General features: G+C 40.8%; 1 protein-coding gene and 1 long non-coding RNA gene across 3 annotated transcripts in view; one reads left to right on the top strand and one right to left on the bottom strand.

The window, feature by feature from the left end:
* The window catches only part of SLC30A4 (solute carrier family 30 member 4), a 30,578-nt gene extending 20,252 nt beyond the window's left edge, over positions 1–10,326 (bottom strand). The window contains exons 1-3 of one of the 2 annotated variants that reach the window (XM_031453131.2): positions 10,154–10,326; positions 9,539–10,043; positions 1,182–1,328 (exon numbers count right to left, since the gene is read on the bottom strand). In XM_031453131.2, the coding sequence (XP_031308991.2) occupies positions 1,182–1,328; positions 9,539–9,929 (538 nt within the window). In that variant the 5' untranslated portion in view covers positions 9,930–10,043; positions 10,154–10,326. The remainder of the gene's footprint in view (positions 1–1,181; positions 1,329–9,538; positions 10,044–10,153) is intronic. The other variant, XM_031453130.2, reaches the window with a different exon arrangement.
* Positions 10,327–10,533: 207 nt separating this feature from the next.
* Positions 10,534–21,992, top strand: LOC116153452 (uncharacterized). The gene is made up of 5 exons (XR_010380858.1): positions 10,534–10,894; positions 11,003–12,491; positions 13,992–14,052; positions 14,132–14,250; positions 21,498–21,992. It is a non-coding gene; the product is annotated as an uncharacterized LOC116153452 (long non-coding RNA).
* Positions 21,993–22,265: the final 273 nt, after the last annotated feature.

Genomic DNA, 22,265 nt, shown 5'->3' with positions numbered 1-22,265 from the left:
TACAAGATATTAACTCTGGTTCCTTAAGACAGGTTTTGCTGAAGCTACCTAAATGTCAAATTTTGGGTTCTAAGCAAATGACATCTGGTCATATGGCACTAATTCAGGTAATTGTTTTATAAGTATTTTTAAAATAAGTAAAAAAATAAAAAAGAAACAGTAACAGCAGAGAGGAGTTGTGTAGACAACAACGTATGATTTTAATCTCTCTTAATTAAATATTAATATTTGTTCAAAATAGGGAAATAAAAATGTATGTGTATTGTTAAAGAAAAAAAATCCAATGACACTTGTTAAAACATGGTAAAGAAGACTTTATTAAAGACAGGACAGGAGAAGCTATTAAGATAGGTATAGGGACCACCGCAATGGAATTTTGCAGTGGGGGAAAGAGTTTGGGCTCGACTCTGAAAACTGCACAGCGTGTGGGAATTTAGAGCCAAAGAGCAGGTGAGAGTCAGTGGATGGATAATTACTAACAGGAAATATCAGGGGTAAGCAGTAGTCTGGCTAAACTGACCTAACAGAAGTCTTGCTGAAGATAGGCCTGGGTGATGAGATATCACCTGGGGATAACCCGTAAGATACTGAGAGTAGGGGCTCTGTTAAATTAGCTTAGCAAGGTTCTTGCTAAAATTAGATTTTACAAGGACGTACACAGATGGGCCTGGGGGAAGGTTCAGGAGGTGGACAAAAGTTTGGTCAAGCAAAGAATCTTTGTTAGCATTTACAGTTATGTTGATACCATGGTCACAATGAAGGTCAGCCAGCCGGTATGTTACACACATTATAGTAATGCTTAAAATTTGGGCTGCACTAGCTTAGTTACAATACCTGAAGTGAAAGAAAGAAGCTAATGCTCACTAACAAATTAAATCTATATGGTTTTGCCTCGTTCAATAAACTGAAGGTAAACTTTTTTCTGACAACATCTTCAGGACATAAGGAACAACATTTAAAGATTAATGATTATCATAAAATTTTACATGTGTGAACTACTTAGCTGACTGGACTGAATGCACCCTGGAAGATACATATCTGAATAAATCTTTTTCATCCATTTTCATTTACTTTGTTCAAACAGGGCTATCACCAGAAAGATTTCAGATAATCAAAGGTTATAGTTCATTGTGATTTTACCATAAAATTTTATAAACCAAAAGAAATGCCCAATTACCTACCTAAGCGGTGAAATCCAAAGGTGAATCTTTTGGTTGGTGATTTTGAAGACAGCCACAAAGCAAGCAGGGTCAGTATGATGGCACTTAGGTCAGTTAACATATGAAGTGCATCTGTCATGATTGCTAGGCTATTTGCAATGTATCCACCTTAGAGTAAGGATGAGAAGAAAGGACTAAGTTAATTAAAATAATAAGTATAAGCAATCAAACCAAAGATATGCAACATCCTACAAAACATGAACTTCTAATTAAATACTTACTCTATTGCAATTAAATCAAGGTATCCTGAAGTTTTATGCAAAATATTAAATATGCATATTATTTTTCCAGTAGGAAGGTAAATTTCTAGGAATAGATTCTTGGAGGAGTCAATGGCCTTAATTCAGAACCTCTAAATTGGGGGCTAACACAAAGAGAAATTTTGTGTTTTAGCACTGCAGTTTTTACTCAACGTACTAAGTCTACTATTAGACAGTGAAATTATAGTATCATATCTAAATATTATAATATTATAATAAATCTGAATAAAGGTAGGTATTCACTTGTTTGGGAGGGTTTGAACATAAAATTAAACTGAAGAAATTCATAAAATGTTCATTAGTTCAAAACAGAAGATAAAAATTAACCCAATTCTCTTAGATATAAACAGCAATGTCTCCTAATAGAGGGATAAAAGATGGTATTTAGAAGTACAATTTTTATACTGGTTTTCTGGTATATAATAATAGTGTACATAATACATTTCATAATTTGGGTGTGTATGTGTATATATGTATATTTATATTTATGTACTTTATATATGTATTTCCATTACTGTCAACCAATTTTCCTATCACCATCCATTGAATAAGTTTTTATAATATAACACAGAGTATTCAAACTTTTATGTGTATCAGAATCACCTGGAAGGTTTGTCAAACTACAGACTTCTTGACCCCACTCCCCAAATTTCTTATTCAGTAAGGTCTGGATGGGGCCTGAGAATTCCTATTTCTAACATGTTCCCAGGTGATGCTGATGCTTCCGGCCTTGGAACCACACTGAGAATTACTGTTATAACATATAGCAGAACTTCATGATCAGGATGTTGTGACACAGAAGTGTGCTGAGCCACTGAGTCCCCTATTCCTGGGATGGGTGTGCAGAGCCAAGGGCAGCAGAAGAACTGGGGCTGGTGATCTTGTGGTTACAGCCATTTACTCCAGTGTGCTCTATACAAACGTCATTTTGCATTGTATTCCCTGACATGAGAAAGCTGGAAGTTACTGAGAGAAAACACAGGCTTGGTGGCTTTGAAATATCAGAGACTCTTAGCAAGTTACTTACCATTTTTGAGCTTCAGTTTACTCATCTATAAAATGAGGACAGTACCTTAAAGCTGCACTGTCCAATAAAACTGAGATGATGGAAATGTTCTATCTGTGCTGTCCAATGGAGTAGCCACTAGTCACATGTGGCTTTTGAGAATATGAAATACGGCTAGTGCAACTAAGGAATTGAATTTATTTAATTTTAGTTAACCTAAATTTAAAGAGCCACATGTTGGTGATCACCAGCCAAAAAAAAAAAAAAAAAAAGGCAGAGTAAGGACCTCTGAAAGTCATCTCCTCCATGAAAGCCATGAGAACATAGACAAAAATTGTCCAAATTAGTGTTTTCAAAATTCTGGAAATTAGCCAAAGGCTGATATAGGTAGCATTTATTCAAGAAAAACAGCTGAATCTTGGTAAGAATCTGAGCTCAGTGAAATTTTAACTTGCCTTATACCAATCTCCTCCTCTTCAGTTCTACTGTAGCTTTAAAAACTAACAAGCAGCAATCACAGTGAAAACCTCAGCCTGGCAAGCCACTGCAAGGGATAGGATGGGGCTTGAGCTCCTTAAAAGCCCCAATGCCAGCGAATTGTCATTATTTGACCTGTCCGGTGGTTCCCTGGGAGATTAAACTTGCAAGGCTCTTTTTATTGGCTTTGAATTGGAGCTTGGCCCTGGTGCAAACTCCAGTGAGTGTCAAAAAATAATCAGAGGCAATAGTTTACCAATGCATCTGCCAGAAGCAATAAGTGTGTTCCCTGTGTTCTGAAATTTTACAGTGATGTACCTTGGTGTGGGTTTATTTTCACCCAATTTGGGATTTTGTTGACTCCTTCTATCTGAAATTGTATACCCTTTGGTTCTGGGGACATACATTTCTTAAACTATGTTGCTAATAACTTCTTTCCTTCTGCTCTCTCTATTCCTAAAATTCCTATTATTTGGAGTTTGAACTAACATACTAATTTTCTTGCCTTTTTTCTCCCATTATCCTCTTATCTTTTTGCTCTGTTCTGTGAGATATTACCTTAATTCATCTTCTAATGTACTTGGAATTTTAAAAAATTATGTTTTTATTATTCAAAAGCTCCCTTCTCTACTCTGAATTTCTTTTAAAAATTAGCCTGTTCTTGTTTTATGGATTCATGATCTTTTATCTCTGTGGATACATAGTCTGTTATTATACTATTATATCTGACTGGCTCTTACATAGGTTTTAATGAGCTTTCCTTATCTTAGCCTTCCTCTTTACCCACACTTACAGGGTTACCTGGTACAACCAGTTCTGAGTCTACTTAGGGTTCTCTAGTGCAGTTCTCAATTGTGATCCTCAGGGTCAGCAGAGTCAGCATGTCCTGAGAACTTGTTAGAAATGGAAATTCTCAGACTCTACCCCAGACCTACTTAATTAGAAACTCTGGTCCAGCCATCTGTGTTTTAGTAAGTTATCTAGGTGTCTCTGATGCATCAGTGTACACTGGATTGGTTCTTGGCTTCCCCTACCGCTCGTTTACAGGAATTGGCTTTCTTGGGAGTGTTAAACCAGTTACCTCGCTCATCTGATTCTTTTCTAGTTTGTATTGCTGTTGTCTCCTCTCCAGTTTTCCCCATCTGTGTGGTGATACATACACACATACACATATATGTGTACATACATTATCCATATGTGATATGGATATATAATATCTGTATGTATATACAGATATATACATATATTTTAAAATCCCTTTGTTGTAGTTTAAGAGAGTACTACTAGAAGCATAAGTTCATTTGCCATCTTTACCTGGAAGTCTGCATTCATTCTTCAAGATTTTTCATTCCCAGTAAAATGCAGTTGTTAAAGCAGTGAATAACTGTTACTAAATCCAAAGGATATTTTAGTTCTTATCTTATTAGACCTCTCAGCAGCTTCAACTTATTTATTTCCACTTTAAAATACTCTTTTGAATTCTGGGATACCTGTTTGCCTTCTGCCTGACTTCTAAAGTTGTAGTTCCTCAAGACTTGGGCTCTCTAGATACTTTTTCCATTCCTATGGTGTTACATACTGTATCTCACTCTATCCTGACCCCTCTTCTGAACTATAGACTTATATATAACAGCTCACTAGACCTCTTTACTTGGCTATTTCACATACATATGATACTTAACAAGTATAAAACAACCTTTGAACCCATTCTTAAATCCTGCTCTGTTGCCACAGATGGGAAGATAATACCATGTTCTTGGATCAGAAGAATCAGTATGATTAAAATGGCCATACTACCCAAGGCAATATACAGATTCAATGCAATCCCTATCAAATCACCAATGGCATTTTTCACAGAGCTGGAACAAATTTTTTTAAAATTCATATGGAAACACAAAAGACCCTGAATAGCCAAAACAATCTTGAGAAAGAAGAACAGCGCTGAAGGAATCACACTCCCTGACTTCAGACTATACTACAAAGCTACAGTAATCAAGACAGTATGGTAGCGGCACAAAAACAGACACATAGATCAATGGAACAGGACAGAAAGCCCAGAAATAAACCCATGCTCTTATGGTCAATTAATCTATAACAAAGGAGGTAAGAATATACAATGGAGAAAAGACAGTCTCTTCAATAAGTGATGCTAGGAAAACTGGACAGCTACATGTAAGAATGAAATTAGAATAATATCTAACACCTAAAAATGAAACTCTAAAAATGCATTAAAGACTTAAATGTAAGACCAGATACTCTAAAACTCCTAGAGGAAAACATAGGCAGAACACTCTTTGACATAAATTGCAGCAATATTATTTTTGATCCATCTCCTAGAATAATGGAAATAAAAGCAAAAGTAAGCAAATGGGACCTGATTAAACTTAAAAGCACAGCAAAGGAAACCATAAACAAAATGAAAAGACAACCTACAGAATGGGAGAAAATATTTGCAAACAATGAGATCAACAAGGGATTAATTTCTAAAATATACAAACAGTTCATACAGCTTAATATCAAAAACAAAAACAAATAACCCAATCAAAAAAATAGGCAGAAGACCCAAATAGACATTTCTCCAAAGAAGACATACATACAGATGGCCAACAGACACATCAAAAGATGCCCAATATCACTAATTATTAGAGAAATGGAAATCAAAACTACCATGAAGTATCACCTCACACCAGTCAGAATGGCCATCATTAAAAAGTCTACAAATAATAAATGCTGGAGAGGGTGTGGAGAAAAAGGAACCCTCCTACACTGTTGGTGAGAATGTAAATTGGTTCAGCCACTATGGAGAATAAGGAGGTTCCTTAAAAAACTAAAAATAGAGTTATCATATGATCCAGCAATCCCACTCCTGGGTATATATCTGGATAAAACTATAACTGTTAAAGGTACATGCACCCCAATGCTTACAGCAGCACTACTTAAAATAGCCAAGAAATGGAAGCAATCTAAATGTCCATTGATAGATGACTGGATAAAGAAGATGTGGTATATATATACCTCAGCCATAAAAAACATTACTCAGCCATAAAAAAGAATAAAATAATGCCATTTGCAGCAACATGGATAGGCCTAGAGATTATAATATTAAGTGAAGTAAGTTAGATAGAGAAGGACAAACATACGATATCACTTATATGTGGAACCAAAAAAAAAATGATACAAATGAACTTATTTACAAACCAGAAATAGACTCACAGAAATAGAGGGCAAACTATGGTTACCAAAGGGGAAAGGTGGGGGGGAGGGATAAATTAGAAGTTTGGGGTTAATTTATACACACTACTATATATAAAATAGATAAACAACAAGGACCTACTGTATGGCACAGGGAACTATATTCAATCTCTTATAATAACCTATAATGGAAAAGAATCTGAAAAAGAATACGTGTGTATATGTATAACTGAATCACTTGGGTACACCTGAAACTAACACAACATTGTAAATCAACTATACTTCAATTAAAAAAAAAACACCCCCAAAAATCCTGCTCTGTATTTTCTCCCTGCCTCATAAATGACATACATTTCCATACGCTCAGCTGCCTAGGTGAGAAATTTCAGAATCATTCCTGATACTTTTCTCCTACCAACTCTCACCTCCAAACCATTAGCCAATTTTGTCACTGTTATCTCTATAATGTTTCTCAATGAATACATTTTTCTCCAACCATTCTAGTTCAAGTCATAGTCATTTCTTGTCTGGACTTCTGCAAAAATTTGCTTGCTTCCATTCCCGTACCCTCCAATCCATTCTGCATATAAGAGTCAGAGTAATCTTTTAAAAAGATAAATCCTATCATGTCAATCTCCACTTAAAAGCCTTCACTGGCTTCCCAGTTGTACTTAGAATTAAAAGACTAGACTCATTTAATATGGTCTATAAGGACCTCCCTGATCTGGTCCCCTTGCCTCTTGCCCTCCTGCTTGCTATCTTCTGGCCAAACTGGATTTCTTTTTAGGTCCTTTTAAAGACTTGAAGGTTTTAGTACTTTTGAACTTCCTTTCTCTTTGCTTGGAAAACTTCTCCATTCCCTTTGCTTGAGTAACTCCTACTAATCTTTTTTTGGTTTAACTGTACCTGGCTCATACATAAACCATATCCTACTGGTTACTATGTCCTATAGTATCTTGTTCTTTTTTTTTCACAGCACTTAAGACCATCTGCATTTTAAATTTACTTGCGTGTTTGTTTAACATTTGTGTCCTTCATTACAGAAGGATATAATATCCTTCAAACATTAGATTAAATGTTTTAGATAGTAGGGATCATAATAATTTTGTTATCCACTGTATATCCAGAGCACCACTGCACAGTGCCTGGCATATGTTAAGCATTCAAAAAATAATTGTTCAATGGAAAGAAGAATAGACCTTGCCTGTGGTCTTTGAGCAAACCCAAGATTCAAAATCAAGTCTCCTCCTTCAGATTTTTAAATTATTTCATTTAAAAAAATTACTCCATACTTCCTACATAAGATGCTTTATTTCTAAGAACTTTTGACACACTTTAACAAATGCTGTAATTTAACTCAATGTAACATTCTGAATAATATTGTTAATGCCTATCCTAAGTACCAACATCTCTATATTGTTTAACAAAAGATTTTCATATCTGAAAATGAAGTTAGTGTTCAAAAGGAAATACTTATTGTAGCTTTCACAAAACATCATTTACCAAACAGGAGATTTCAAAAATCTTAAGTCAGGACAGTTATATCTTAGTAATTTTTATAGGTGTAAACTCTAGATTAATTTTAAGGGGGAAATTTTAATTAATGTGATTTTAACTTCAAATATTAAATATTAACTCCAAGAATCACTAAGTCAAACGAGTCAATATTCGAGCTGTGTGAATTTGGGCAAATCATTGAATCTTAGTCTGCTGAGACCATGCCTTATCTGGTCACAGCTTCACTCATCTTTTATTTCTTTATAGCTTAAGCATTTTTTTTTTCTTATTTTTCTTTTTGAGGGGGGAGGAGGTAGTTAGGCAGCTTAAGCATTTATAATTCTCTAACAAGAACAAACCAAACAAAAATTTTTTAAGTGTTTACTCTGTGCTAGTCATTGTGCTAGGTGCTGGTAATTCAGCTTATATTTCAGTGGAAGCTAATAAGCAAATATGCAAAGAAGGTCATCTCAGAAGCTGAAGGCTTTTAAAGTTGGGGAGAGAACACGGGAGAAGAAAGGTTAACTTTAGGCAGTCAGAAAGGTCTCTAAGAGGTATCTTTTGAGATGAGACATGAATGACAAGAAACCAGCCAAGAGAAGATTTGGGAAAAGGCAGTCTATGTAAAGCAGTTTTTCAAACTGCAGGCTTGTGAACCATGAAATCAATTAAGTGGGCTGAGACCATAATTGTAAAAAACAGTAGAACACATCCCATGAAATGAAACTTTTGTTTCAGTTATATTTAGACCTATCTGTAGGTGGATGTACACACATACATAGGTACATTATGCATGTTTACATGGGTCATAATGTTCTGTATTTCTTACTATAGTGAGGTCAAAAAAGTTTGAAAGCCACTGAGGTACAGGGACCAGTATGAAGGCTTTATGGGCAGAAAGAGAGCTTTGTGAGTCATAGGGAGAAAGGCGGCCAGCATGGCTGAAGTGATCACTGGGGAGGAGTGGTACGTAATGAAGTAGGAAATGTATATGATTTTCCTGTACATAACCTCCAGACAGCATCTTAAATCTGGACTGTCACCTCTGTTCTCACCATGGTTCATCATTAAGAGACAACACTGGAGAATAATCTCCCTGCTTTAATGTCACCTTGTAAATTGTCACGAAGAGAAGTTAGCGGTTACACTAATGTGGCTGTGAAATTAATCTCTAAACTATGAATGTATTTTATAGTAAGAATGTATTAACTTGAATAATTTAAAAAATGAAAGATAAAACCAAGTTCATGAAACCTGGGGGAGCCCTCTGGCTTTCAAATCCTTCCAATGAAAAACTTTGAGGTTAGCTGGTAGTATTTAATTTTGCAAATCTCTTGGCTATAAATACAAAAGGAAATAGTAAGACCACTTAAGTCAAATGTAGAGGAAAAAAATAAAGACCGTGGGACTCTTCAACTACCCACCTAATAAGTCCTCACAGCTTATTTAACCTTTGGGCCCTTGGATTTCTTGTGTGTGGGGGAAAAAAAGGTGGAGCAGGTGTTCAGTAAGGGTTACACTGTAAAATTTCATGATTCTGCAATTTTAGAATCATTTACTATTTTAAACTTTGCAAAAATTAACTTGGTCTTTTATCAGATTTATTTTTTAAAGAGGATGTTACATGATATACAATGGAGATAATGTCCCTAGTTTTATAGGAGATGACACAGTGTTTGGAGCACTAGATCAAAAAGTCAAAGTTATCTCTGGAAGTTTATGTTGTACCTAGGTTGATCTGCACTTTGGAACCGTGTGGCCTTTTACATCACCAGATCAGTACCTTGCTAAATAACAAGTCCTGAAAAGAAAGTTTAAACCCCAAATCAAGTGACAAAGACCCTCCAGGCAAGGTAAATGGAAAGTGAGTTGGCAACACAACTCACCTACGAGTTCTCCAATCATGAAAAGCAAGTAAAGAACGGCAGCAATGGTCAATCTGGTTTTCACCTTTCTCTGCTTCAGCAACTCTCTCTGTTTGCTGCAGTTGTCACAGGGGTCCACCTTCAAACTCAGCTGACTGTTGGTCAAAGGTAAGTCCTGGTCCAGCAAGGAATCATCGTCGGCCTGGAGGGCCGGGTGCGCCCCGTTAACAGGCCTTTCCGGGGTTTCAGCACCGTCATCGGCCACCACAACTCGAAGTTTGTTAAACCGAGAAAGACCCTCGTCCCCCACCTCGTCAGAGAAGTCAAAGGCGCTGGTGTCATTTAAAAACAGCGGCGCATCATCCTTCCTCAGCAGAGATTTGAGGCGCTTCCACGCGCCGGACCCGGCCATGGCAGAGGCTGAGCGGCCGCGGCGCCGAACCGCTCGGTGCAGGCAGCCGGCCGGCGGCTCCTACTTCACCCGAGCGCCAGTTCCCGGTGGCCCTGCCGCGCGTCCCTCCCCATCCTGCGGAAAACGAAACACATTATCGATTAAAGGCGCCCCAACCGAGCCCGCGAGTCCCGAAGCCCCGGGCGGCGGGGGCGCCGGGGCTCCGAAAGGGGGCAGCGCTCTACCTGGGGCGCAGCCGCGGGGCCGCCGCTCATCTCCCCGCCCTCGGCCGGCTCGGCGGGGCCGCCTCGCACAGCTCGGCCCGGGACCGCGGAGGAGCGGGGCCGTCCTCGCTCCCGCGGCGCCCGCGGCGCCCGCAGCTCCAGGCCGTCTGCCCAGGTCTGACAGGTTCGGGGCCGGGCGCCGTGAGCCGCCGCCTGTCCCCGCCCTGCGCGAGGCCGCGCGCGTGCGCCCGAGCGGCCGCGGGCGAGGCGCGCGAGGGAGGGGTGGGCGCGAGGACACGCAGGCCGGCGGCGCCGGGCTGGGGCGCCCACGAGGGGCGGGGCAGGGGCGCGCGCCGTGTCGCCCTGCTCCGCGCCGCCCTGCTCCGCGCCGGGCGCCTGGGTGCGTCCTCGTCTGCCCGCCTCCGCCGAGGGGGCACTCACGCGAGAAGCCCCAGCCTCCGACGCGGCCCTTCCACTTCCCGAGGCTGGGAGGCTTGAGCGGATGGAGCTGGGGTCCTCGGGCTAAGTGGGTAGATTCCAGCGGTCCCGCCCACACGGGGCTGGGCGTTGCTGCCGGGAGTTCGCTGCAGCGAAGGAGGGCCTCGAGGCTCTTGGGTTGAGATCTTGGTTGCAGATGCTCGGCAGAAAACGAGCTAGCGCTTTCTTGCGAAGTGGGAAACCGAGTAGCTTTTTTCTCCTCGAGTTGCTGCTTCTCTGGCAAGTTGGCAAAATTCACTGCACAGTCAAGTTGTAGAGGGCAAGGTTTGTGGTCGTCAGCAGTTCCGTGTCCTGCTTTGTATTTACTATTGTTTTCCTGCAAATATATGTTGTCCTCTGTGTGCTCACTGCCACGTTCCTTTTGCCTCCTAGGTATTTACAATATGGATTAAACCCAAGCCCAGAGAATCTAGTAGAGGTCTCTATACTGGCTGTTGGTTCTTTTTAAAAAGAAATAAAAAGAATTAAGTTTTTAGTAGCTTCTAATTTACATCTAAATTTTCATGACAAAATGAAATGACAGTAAGCCCCACCAACCCCTTCTCAGGTGATTCTCTGGATGGGTTTTAGGAGATTCGGAGGACTTAAAATTACATGCAAAGTTCTGTGAGCATATGTATTTCCTTAAATTCATTAGCCTTTATCGTATGTCAAATGGGGTTAAAACTCAAATAAGATTGAAAACACCAACACTTTTAGAAGAACTCATAGGTCAAGCCCCTAGCTCCTACTTGGAGTTGAATTGTAGTGCAAATTCCCACTTATCCAGTGTTTGTAAGTGTATGTTTTGACAGCAGTCTACATGAATTACCAAATTTCAAGTTATAAAAAAATAAAATGTCATACGAAAACATCATTTTCTTCTGAATGCAGATGACACTTTAGAATCTTTCGCATGCTTCTGGTGCAAGAGCACCAGCTGCTTTTGGGATCCAGGGCAGTCCTTCTCTTTTTAATACCCACAATATTCCTGCAGAGCTGGAGCCCTGGGAGTCAGGTTAGGAAACCTGGATCAGAGATCCCATAGTTCCCTAGACCCAGAATATTCAATAACCAGGATAATGGAGGAAGTTTCATGAAGGTTGCTTCCTTAATCCCAAATAACTTAATCCACTCAGTTTGGGAATAGTTTATTTGTTGTTTTTACCTTTAGTTTGTTACATTGCCTAAAATTCTACTAATGAGAGATGGAAATCAATAAAGCAAATATTTCAAGAATGCAGTCACTCTTTAGTATAGATTTTGCACATAAGATTCCATTTAAGGAATGAGGATAGATGTTTTCAAAACAAGATGAGGCAAGAGCATGGATTTTTTGGGGGGTATTTACAGTGAACTTTGTCAGGAAAAGATGTAGTTCTGCACCCCAATTTAATTTTACTCTTTTGTATGCTAAGTACCTAGGGAGAGTAATGAGAGGACAACAAAAACTACAGGGTGCTTTTAAGATACATCCTTAAATTCTGTGATATGCTTCCCATCAGTAGGTAGAGCTTAATTCCCCCTCCCATTGAATGTGGGCTGCTCTTAATGAATAGCTTGTGGTCCATAATGAACAGAATATGGCAGAAGTATCAGTGTGTGACTTATAAGACGAGGTCATAAAAGGCACTGCAGCTGCCTTCTTGTTCTCACTCTTGGATCACTGGTACTGGGGGAAGTCAGAGCTACCACATCGTGAGGAACTCAAGCAGACCCATGGAAAGGCCTGTGTGATGAGGGACTGAGGCCTCCTGCCAACAGCCAGATGAGTGACTCATATTATAAGTGGATCCTCCAGCCCCAGGAGAGCCTTCAGGTGACTGCAGCCTGGGTAATGCTGACTGAAACCTCGTGAGAGATCCTGAGCAGAACCACCCAGGTAAGCCACTCCCAGATCACCCACACAGAGACTGTGAAGTAATAAATGTTTATTATTTTAATACAGTAAGTTACGGGGTAATTTGTTATGCAGCAATAGATAACTAATATACTCTATATCATCTTTCCTCTGTACCAGGAAAGACACTTATTATTTTATCTCACGGGCTCTTGTTCCTAGGCCTGCCTTAGGCTAGTGGCAGGAGTTCTATCATTGAACTTTAAAATGGGCTTACTAAATAGACTTCTGTGAATAGTCTTGGAATGTAACCACCATTTTCAACCTTATGTGTACGTATTCAGAGTTTATAACAATAGACAAACTTTTGAAACATAACTCATTTATAATCTGAGTACTGCCTGCAATTCTGCTAGCTCAATATGCCATTCTTTTATAAAAGACTTCATACTTCCTAGCTGTAGTATGAAGAGCTTTTTCGTGTGGGCAAATGGAACAAGTCTTGCCAACCATTTAGCATTTCTTTTAACCAGGTAACCCATAATGCACAGATTGTTTAGGTAATAGCAGAGGCCTGTCAGTTCATTTGCACGACCCGTATCTTGGGGCAGTTTACTGGAAGAGACACAAAATATCCTGTGTCAAAACCTGTTTTCTGGCCCCGATAGCTCTTGGAACAAATGACAGTGCTAAAAATAATACTACAGTTAACATTTACTTAAGACTTGTTTATGTGCCAGGCATTTTGCAAGGGACCTGATTTACCTTAGCTCATTTAATCCTTACAACATCACTCTGAAGAAGGTAGTGATTCAAAGCATAGGTCTTGGAGTCAGACTGCTTGTATATGAGTCCTGGCTTCACCATTAAGTGTCATATAATCTCTGTGAACTATTTAACTTCTTCATGCTTCAGTTTCTTACCTGTGAAATGGGGATGAGAATGGTGCCTTCACAGGGCCTGTCAGTTGATGATGAGGATGAATGCATGTAAAGCATGTAGAACTTAAAATACGAAGTTCCTAGAACATTGTCAGTGCTCAATCAATGTCAGCTATTGCTGCTTTTTTAAGTAGATGGAAACATGGAGTCTCAGGGAGGTTAAGTAAGTTGGCCACAGTTGTGCAGCTAGCAAACACAGCAGGAACTCAACTCCAGGTCACTTTGGTTTCAGAGCTCAAGCTCTTAACCATTACTTTATGCTGCCCCTCTTGGTTTCTTTCTGCACATAAATGGGATGATCTGCAGAAAAGCATCTAGACTTCTTGGGGCATGCTAGGAGAGATCCCTGTTTCATATACCAGAGATCTGCCAGCCTCTGGAGACCTCAGCATCATCCTGTGAAATCCTCTTAGAAATGAAGGGGAAAAAAGTGGTAAAGTTTAAAAAAACTGAAATATGGGAAAAGGTGCTTCGTCTACTTGGTTGACAAGTTCAAATGCTGTATATTCCCCAACCCAAGAACACTTTTCTCCATTGGAGTAGGTGGCTGTTGGAGGTTCCCATAGGATGTTTTTGGAATGTGTTCCCTCATCTTTTTCAGGAGGGGATGAAAGCTAATGGATGTGTATCAACAAGGGTTAGTGCTGTGAGACCCAACTATGGTGAGTGTAATGATTTCTTCTTTCTATCGATTACTCTAGTAACAGAGTGGCTGGAGATTCAGTTTAACCTCTCCTCTAGGGAAAGAGAAGAAAGACCAGAAATAGATTGCCCAAGGACAGGTGGTTGCCTTCTTGGACAGGGAGGGGATCAAAGAGAAGATCCCTGGCCCTGGAGACCATCTACCCTGTCACCAACCTGTGAGTCAAAACCTACACTCAATCAAATTCATTGTTTTCCTGCTTTTTCTTTTTAAATATATATTTTTATTGAAGTATAGCCAGTTTACAATGTTGTGTCAATTTCTGGTGTACAGCACAATACTGCAGTCATATAGGAACATACATATATTTGTTTTCATATTATTTCTTTTTCACCGTAGGTTACTACAAGATATTGAATATAGTTCCCTTTGCTCTATGGTATAAATCCTCCTTTTGTTTTTGCCTTCTCTTAGTTTTGAAATTAAACTTCCTGTGGATTTCTCTAACCATGTGTGGCTGAAATGAGAGGGAGTAGGAGATCCCCGCTGGGACGGTGGTATAAGTACTAAGCAAGCCAGTCCTGGGGTCTGGAGGCAGCGACTGGGCTAGGGGAGCTTGAAGATGAGGGTGGAAGGCTGACTTTGGAAGTGCTTCATCAGAGACAAGGGCAGTGTGAGAACTGGAGAACCTGGTTATGCTTCTGATTCTGCCAGCCATTCACTGTGACCTCTAGCAGTGTACCACTGCTAGAGAGCTCATTTTCTTGTCTGTAGAAAGTGGAAAATCATAGGTGTCCTACCTATTTCATAGGGACACTGTAAGAATCCAGGGTGACTTTGCATGTGAAAACATTCCCTCCCTTACTTTACTAGTGAGAACTGTTAAGACCATGCCATCTGAACCAAAATGCAAAGCAAGGATACAGGCAAATGCTGGTCATCAACTTTCCTCCACTCGTGTCTGTCCCTACTTAGGATTGCTACACTCTGTCCTTGGTTTATTAACGTGTTTTGACTCACTTAGACCTCCAAATCACCACCACACACCTTTCACCATTACAATTCCTTTATGTCTGTCCTAAGCCGTGTTTGTGTCCAAAGCACCTAACATCGTGCTTAGAGCAGGAACCCTGTAGATACTCGTGGATTAATAAATGAAGATATTTTAGTGATAGCTCATTTGTAACTTTAAATTCCCCTCTAACAAACATTTCTATTTCTTTAAGCTGGTGTATAAAGTCTTTTCTAAGAAATTCTTATTGGTGAGATCAGTGTGTCTCATAATGATTGGAGATGATAATACACTGGTAGTCAGTTTATATTTACACTAGATTTATTTCAAAGAACTTTATAATGTTTATGAATGAAGCTGGGATGGAGAAGCAACTGCAGACAAAGTGACTCTTTTGTGTCCTCTGACAACTGGTGGCTTTAAACAATGAAGTCCATTGTGTAAGAATTCCCTCCCAGGGTTATTGTGAGGATTAATTAGATTAAAATCTACAAAGTGCTTTGACTTTTTCCCAGAATTCCTTTATAAATAAAGATGGCATTAATTTGTTTTAAATCATCTTTGTATTGGTCCTCCCAGAATTAAATGAAACAAGTTCACCTGCTATTTAACTCTCTATTCCCTGAAGCAAAAAACCCAAGACTGAGCCAACCTAAATTACCTTTAATGATTTTAAGCGACCAGCACACACATGACTGAGCAGAATTTAGTATCCTAATCACAAAGATCTTGATGTATGATGCACACGACCCAGTAATGCCTAGTAATCACTATGCTACATGGTCATTAGATATAAATTACTGTAATTATTACAGCTGTTTTATACTGACTAACAAAGTTTGGCTCTCCTCTTTGTTATTTACATTTTAATAACTCACGTTCTGCTCACTTACAAATAGGGTTTAAGGCAGCCTTCCCTTTAGTGGTTCTTCCCTGTCTCCAAACATAGTAAATCTCACAAGTTTTCCACTATACTAGGTACTTTTTAATCCTCATTATCTATACAGAAACACATACAGACACTCAATAAAAGGCAGGAGTCCTCCATCTGATTCTCCAACAGTTGAGGTTCCTTGGGAACCACTCCTCCTCAGTCTTGTGGTCTCCTCTGTCCCCAGTGACCCACCCAGCCCATGCTGTCCCTTCCCCTGACCCAGAAGGAGCCACTCTGCACATTCTAGGTGATGGGCTTGAAGTAGCAGAAATTCCGGAGCAGGTCCCCATGAAGTTGGGGAACAGTAGTATAAGAGGTCTTTTAGGGCCCAGGGTAGGCCACCTCAAAGGCGTATTTTGAATTAAAGTTACTTGAGAAATCGCCAGTGTAAGAAAGGACACTCTGACTCTCCTTTCTGTCTCCCTGAAAGCAGGAAATAAACCTCTCATGTGAAAGGTGCACCCCCTGTGTGTGGAGATGGAAGGGACACCCTTATCACCAAAGATAGGGAATGGGGCTGAGAAGCCTATATAAACAAACCACGTTACTGCTTGCACTCACTACCCCAAGCCCAAACTGGGTTTAGATTCTTCACTAACTGGGTGCCCAGAACCCAAGTTTCTCTGTGCTGTCAATTCCTTACAAATTTATCGTTTCTTTGTCTAAAAAAGTATAAAAACTGCCTGCTTTGGTTACTTCTTAGAGCCCATTTCTCTGGGACCTCCATATGCATGAGTTAAAATTTGTGTCTTTTTCTCCTGTTAATCTGTTTTATGTCAATTCTATTATTAGTCCAGCCACACAAACTCAGGATGGGTAGAGAGGGAACTTTCCCCTCCCCAACAAGCCTATTGCAAAAGAAGAAGCCGTCAGGCAGGTGACCAGCTGTCCTGGTTTGCTTGGGCTGCAGGGGATTCTCAGGACATGGGACGCTGGGTTTACTGGGATGAGTTTACCTCACGGTGAGAATAGATCCCAGAACCCTGACTATTCAGGTCCCTGAACCCTGGCTGAGTCTTTGCTGGGCGGGGAGACTATCTTACCTGAGAAAGACACCTTGTTCCTTTTGGGCCCTGCAGCACTCTGGACTGGGTGTTCTCAGGAAACTCTCTGGACGTTGACTCCCGTTACATTGAAAAGGAAGAGGTCAGTGGTGTCCAAAAGGGAGGTCAGCCACACCCAGGCTAGGCCCCTAGTGACCCTGTTAGAGCCACCAAGGTCCCAAGCTCAGTTCTGTAGCTTTGCAGGTATAGAAACGACCCCTGAGGACCAGGCTGGGGAAATGAGTGTACGTAATCCTTCCCCAGAGACTGAGTGAATCACTGTGTGGTTAATAACTTAATGATCCTGGAGGAGACAACGCTCCTGTTGCCCTGGATGTCCCCTTCACAGGACCAGTGATATGAGATACCAGGTTACCTTGGAGCTAGAGCAAAGGTGACAGGGAGCTTTATGTGATACTGTTTCCTGGCCGCTTGTGCTCCTGTTTTCCTGCTGGGAAACAGGAGGCATCTAGCTAACTCCTATACAGTCTTCAAACCCTATAGATGCTGCCCATTTTCCCTCCTTCCTTCTTTCCTCCTCTTTCTCCCCTCTCTCTCTCCCCTCTCTTCCCTCCCTCCCTCCCTCGTTTCCTTCCTCCCTTCTTCCCTTTTCTTCAACAACTATTATTTGAATGCTTATCATATGTCAGTCATTAAATGAGGCCCTGGAACTGTTAAGTTGAGTAAGACGAATTCTAGATGATAACCCATCCCCCAATAGTCCTGATACACACCACACATTCTAAATCTTTATCACGATTATTTCCCTAGATTACATGCAGACTGTTGATCTCTGTATCTCCGTGTAACTTTCAAGTGAGTGCAAAATGATGTAGCCTTTCTTCTCAGTTGAATTTTAGTTTGTCTTTCTGAAATCATTCCCCAGTCCCCCATCCTGTGAAGTCTTTAGATCACTAGTGCCATCCATCATGTACTAATTCTTAAAATTTAGGGCAGGAAATTCACATACTATTACTCTAGCTGCCTTTAGTCCTTGTCATTGTGCTTAGTTCTGAGTTGCGACCTCACAGCTCAGAGCCCTGTCTTCATTTTATGAATAGTTTGGATATTTTTATCCCAAAGTGCATTACTTTGCACTTGTTCTCGCTAAAGCTCATTTGTCAGTTGTCTGACCACGTGCTCAGATTTATGGGCTCTTCTGACTAGCCCAAGGATCGGCAAACTTGTTCTATAAAGGGCCAGATGATACATAATTTTAGCTTTGCAACGATACCCTAGTGTCAGTGGCAGTTACCCAGCTCTGCTGCTGTGTTGTGAAAGCAGCCATGGACGGTAGTAAACGAATGAGCATGGCTGTGTTCCCATAGAACTTTATTTATGGGAATGCGAACTTCATGTAACTTTCACGTGTCACAAAATATTTGTCTCTTGAATTTTTTTTTTGGACCATTTAAAAATGTGAAAAAACATTCTTAGCTTGTGGACTGCACAGAAATAGGTGCTGGTTGGATTTGGCTCTCCGGCTGTAGTTTGCTGATCCTGGTCTAGAACCATCGCTAGTTAGAAGTGTTGTTAGAGAGTTTACTGCGTACTCGTTCCACCTGATCACTCAAACATGTCAGTGAGCTGCTTCCCAGCATAGATGCTTGAGGATTCAGGCTCTTTACTTGGGTCCATCAATCCCTGCTTCCTGATGTACTAATATGGCAGCCTAACTGTCCTCATGTAGGTGGGGTGCAGCTGGGGTCCCAGAACCCACCAGCATGCTCTGCTTGGGGCTGCCCAAGCCTCCCAATGGCTCCTGTTAAACTGCATTGGATTTTTCAGAATGGAAATCTGACTGTGTCTCCAGCCTCCCCGCACCCCCGGCTCAATCACTATGAACAGAAGCCACGCTGAACTTGCATTGTCTGAGGCCGTGACCAGAGCCCTTGTATGTGCAGGTGCCTTATTTGGAGTGCTTTTCTTCACCACTCCTTTACCTGATTAATTTTAGGTAAACTCTGGAGCCACTCTTCCCCATGGCATGCACTGCACCCCAAGTCTGGATGAGTCCATTTGTTACATGAGCTAATGTCTCACTTTGTCATTTTATTTTCGTTAGTGGCATTATTTGACTAATGGCTGCCTCTAACTCCCTTGTTAGACTCTGCACCATGAGAGGGGGTTCTTTCTATCTTTGCTTGCCGCTGTATCTCCTGCACCTGGCCTTGTGCCTGGCACTAGCAGTTATTCAACAAGCTCTTGTTGCACAGAGGAGCCAGAGCCATGGAAGACTTCAGCCTACTGTCTGGGGCATTGTTGTCTGGGACAGCCCCTCCCCACCCCCTTTTACTAGCAGAGCAAACTGGCATGAATTACAAGATCTCTTTGAGCCTCAGTTTCCTTCTCTGTAAAATGGAGGTAATAACTTCAATCATTGGGTTGTGATGACTTCAGTGAGATAATGTGCCTGGGTCATGACTTGCCCCAGTCATGGTGAGATGAGTGTTAGTCCCCTTCCCCCCTTCTCTTCATGGATGTCAGCTCCATGGTTGCCTGATGTCTGAATACCGCTTGCCCAGATTCCCCCAGCGCACAGGTCTCCACCTTCCCGATGAGAACTGCACTGTTTCCTCTTGAGAAATCCAGACTCAGAAATGTGATGACCACGCCCTCCACTCGTCTGCTGCCTTTCCAGGAGCTGTCACTTGGGCCCTCTGGTTCCCTCCCCCGGCTGGAATCAGCTGGCCCCACCCATTGTTTTTGCTGCTGAGCCAGTTCCTTATTGCCTCACACAAAACATTCCAATCTCTTATTTCTGCTTCTCCTTTGGAAACCTGGTAAAGGTTTCTTCAGGTCTCAAGGTGGATAACATTAAACAATTCCCTTTTATCTACATGCTAGTGACTCCTCAAAAATTATACTAATTTGTCAAGTTTTCTCCTTAAATATTCCATCTTGCCATCCTTCTCTGAAGTTGATTTTGGGTAAGTGTTTAGCCTGCCTGTTTCACAAGTGAGCCATAACTTCCCAGGTTCCCTCCAGAGTTTCTTAATGATAATGAATGTGATCATGTAATAAAAATGACAGTATTTTGAGCCCAGTATTTGTCCACCACAGTGCTAGGAACCTTACATTCATCATTTAATTTCATCCTTATAACAACCGTGCATTGAAGACACTATTATCCCCATTTTGCACATGGGATAAATGAAATTTTAAAGGTAATTTGTTCAGAGTCTCACAATTAGAAAATGATGGGGTCAATATTTGTCCCCGCCAAGTGCCCATCACCTTTTCACTCGGACGTTTTTCTCCCTTCTTATGCTTGGTGGTTGGTGATGGTGGTTGGGAAGGTATGTGTGTAACATTCTCACTTTTCTCTTCTCCTGGGTGAGCAGCCATTTGTTATGACTGGTTACCTATTTTGGCGAATGGTCCTTCAATGTCACATTAGAGTTCCATCAAAACTCACATAGGTCTTGAAGTATTACCTTTTCATTCAAACCACTCATCCTCCATCTGTCCAACCAATATTTAACAGGCTGTTAAGTTATAAAATGTTATATATGTAAGATGTTAAAATGTTGTATGTCATAAATACTATAACAAAGTACCACAGACCAGGTGGCATATAAACAAGAGAAGTTTACTTCTCACACTTCTGGAGGCTGAGAAGTCCAAGATCAAGGCACTAGCATGGTTGTGCTCTGGCGATGGCCCTCTTCCTAGTTCACAGCTGGCCCTTTCTCGCTGTATCGTCACTTGGTGGAAGGGGCCAGGGAGCTGTGGGGGCTCTCCTTTATAAAAATACTAATCCCCTTCATCCACTCTCATGACCTTATCACCACCCAAAGGCCCTTCCTTCTAACACCATCACATCAGGCATTGGGATTCCAACTTGTGAATTCTGGGAGGGCACAAACGTTCAGAGGTAAAAACCAGATACTGGGCTATGTGCTGAACATGTCTTAGGCAGAAGAAATATATCCCTCATTTTTTTTAAAATTAAGACGTTTGGGAGCTAGTAGAAGAGGCATGTGTTGGGGAGCTGTGGAAGTGGAGAAGATGGAGAGAAAGGAAGGGAAAAAGAAGGGCTTTATGAAGTTACTGCCCTGGGGACCCACGGGTCAGGAGGAGGTCACTGGGTATGATGGGGAAGACTGGGAAAGATAAATGAGAGTCTTACACACTAAGATAGAAGTGAGGAGGTGCAGCCAGCAGAATTTTGCTCTGGTGTGAAATGCTGCTCCTGTTGGTGGTGGTACCTTACGGTTTTTAGTTCCCTTCCCAACAAGCTGGTACTTTCCTACGTCTCTGATGTTCTCATTTACTCTCCTCCAAGCCAGCATAGATGCTACTTTGGCATTTTGTGTTCTCTGCATAGGTAGCATCCCTACTTATCTTGAGACCCTACCAGAATTGCTATGGTGACGGTTTTTTAAACAAGATTTACCATTTTTTTCTTTATTTAATTTACTTATTTATTGGGGGGAGGAATTAGATTTATTTATTTGTTTATTTATTTTTAGTGGAGGAACCGGGGATTGAATCCAGGAGCTCCTGCATGCTGAGCACACACTCTGCCACCGAGCTGTACTCCCCCCTCTACGTTGACTATTTTACTGTGCTTCATTTTACTGTGTGTGTGTTTGTCTGTGCACAGTGTGTGCATGTGTACACACGCGTGTATAGACTTGTGCATGTGAGCAGTGAGGGACCTGGATTGTTGTAGTTCGTTAAAGTCACGTTCAGACAGAGAGATCCTGGTGACCAGAAGAGTCATTCAGGTAAGGCATTCACCTTAGGTGAGGTCACTGTGCCTGAGAGTCAGAAACTTGGTTTTGTTGGCATCCTAAGAATGCATTAATTTCTCATTAACCTGGATCACAGAAACTTATAAATACTAAGCAGAATATGGTGGTTATGTAAGAAGGTTACATATGTTTCAGAGATCCCTACTGAAGTATGTGGGGATGAAATGACTAAGCTCTAGCATTTGCTTTAAAATATTTTAGCTTTTAAAAGTGCAGGAAAGTGAAGCAAATGTGGGAAAATACTGATAAATGATTTAACTAGGTTAATAATTATTTCATACTAGTCATTATCTAGTCTATAATGTTATATATATTCATTATACTATTTCCTCTATTTCTGTGTGTTTGAAATTTTTCTTAATGTAAAATTTAAAAATATAAAGAAAATGGCAATAATTTACAGAGAAATAAAAGAGTTTACCTGGATGTGCAAGTTACCTTAGCCAGGAATACAACATGGAAAGCTAATTTGATTTAAGACTG

Source organism: Camelus dromedarius, chromosome 5, assembly GCF_036321535.1.
Source record: "Camelus dromedarius isolate mCamDro1 chromosome 5, mCamDro1.pat, whole genome shotgun sequence".
Taxonomy (NCBI): Eukaryota; Metazoa; Chordata; class Mammalia; order Artiodactyla; family Camelidae; genus Camelus; species Camelus dromedarius.
Note: the sequence above shows the minus strand (reverse complement) of the source record. Positions and strands in the feature narration are given on the sequence as shown.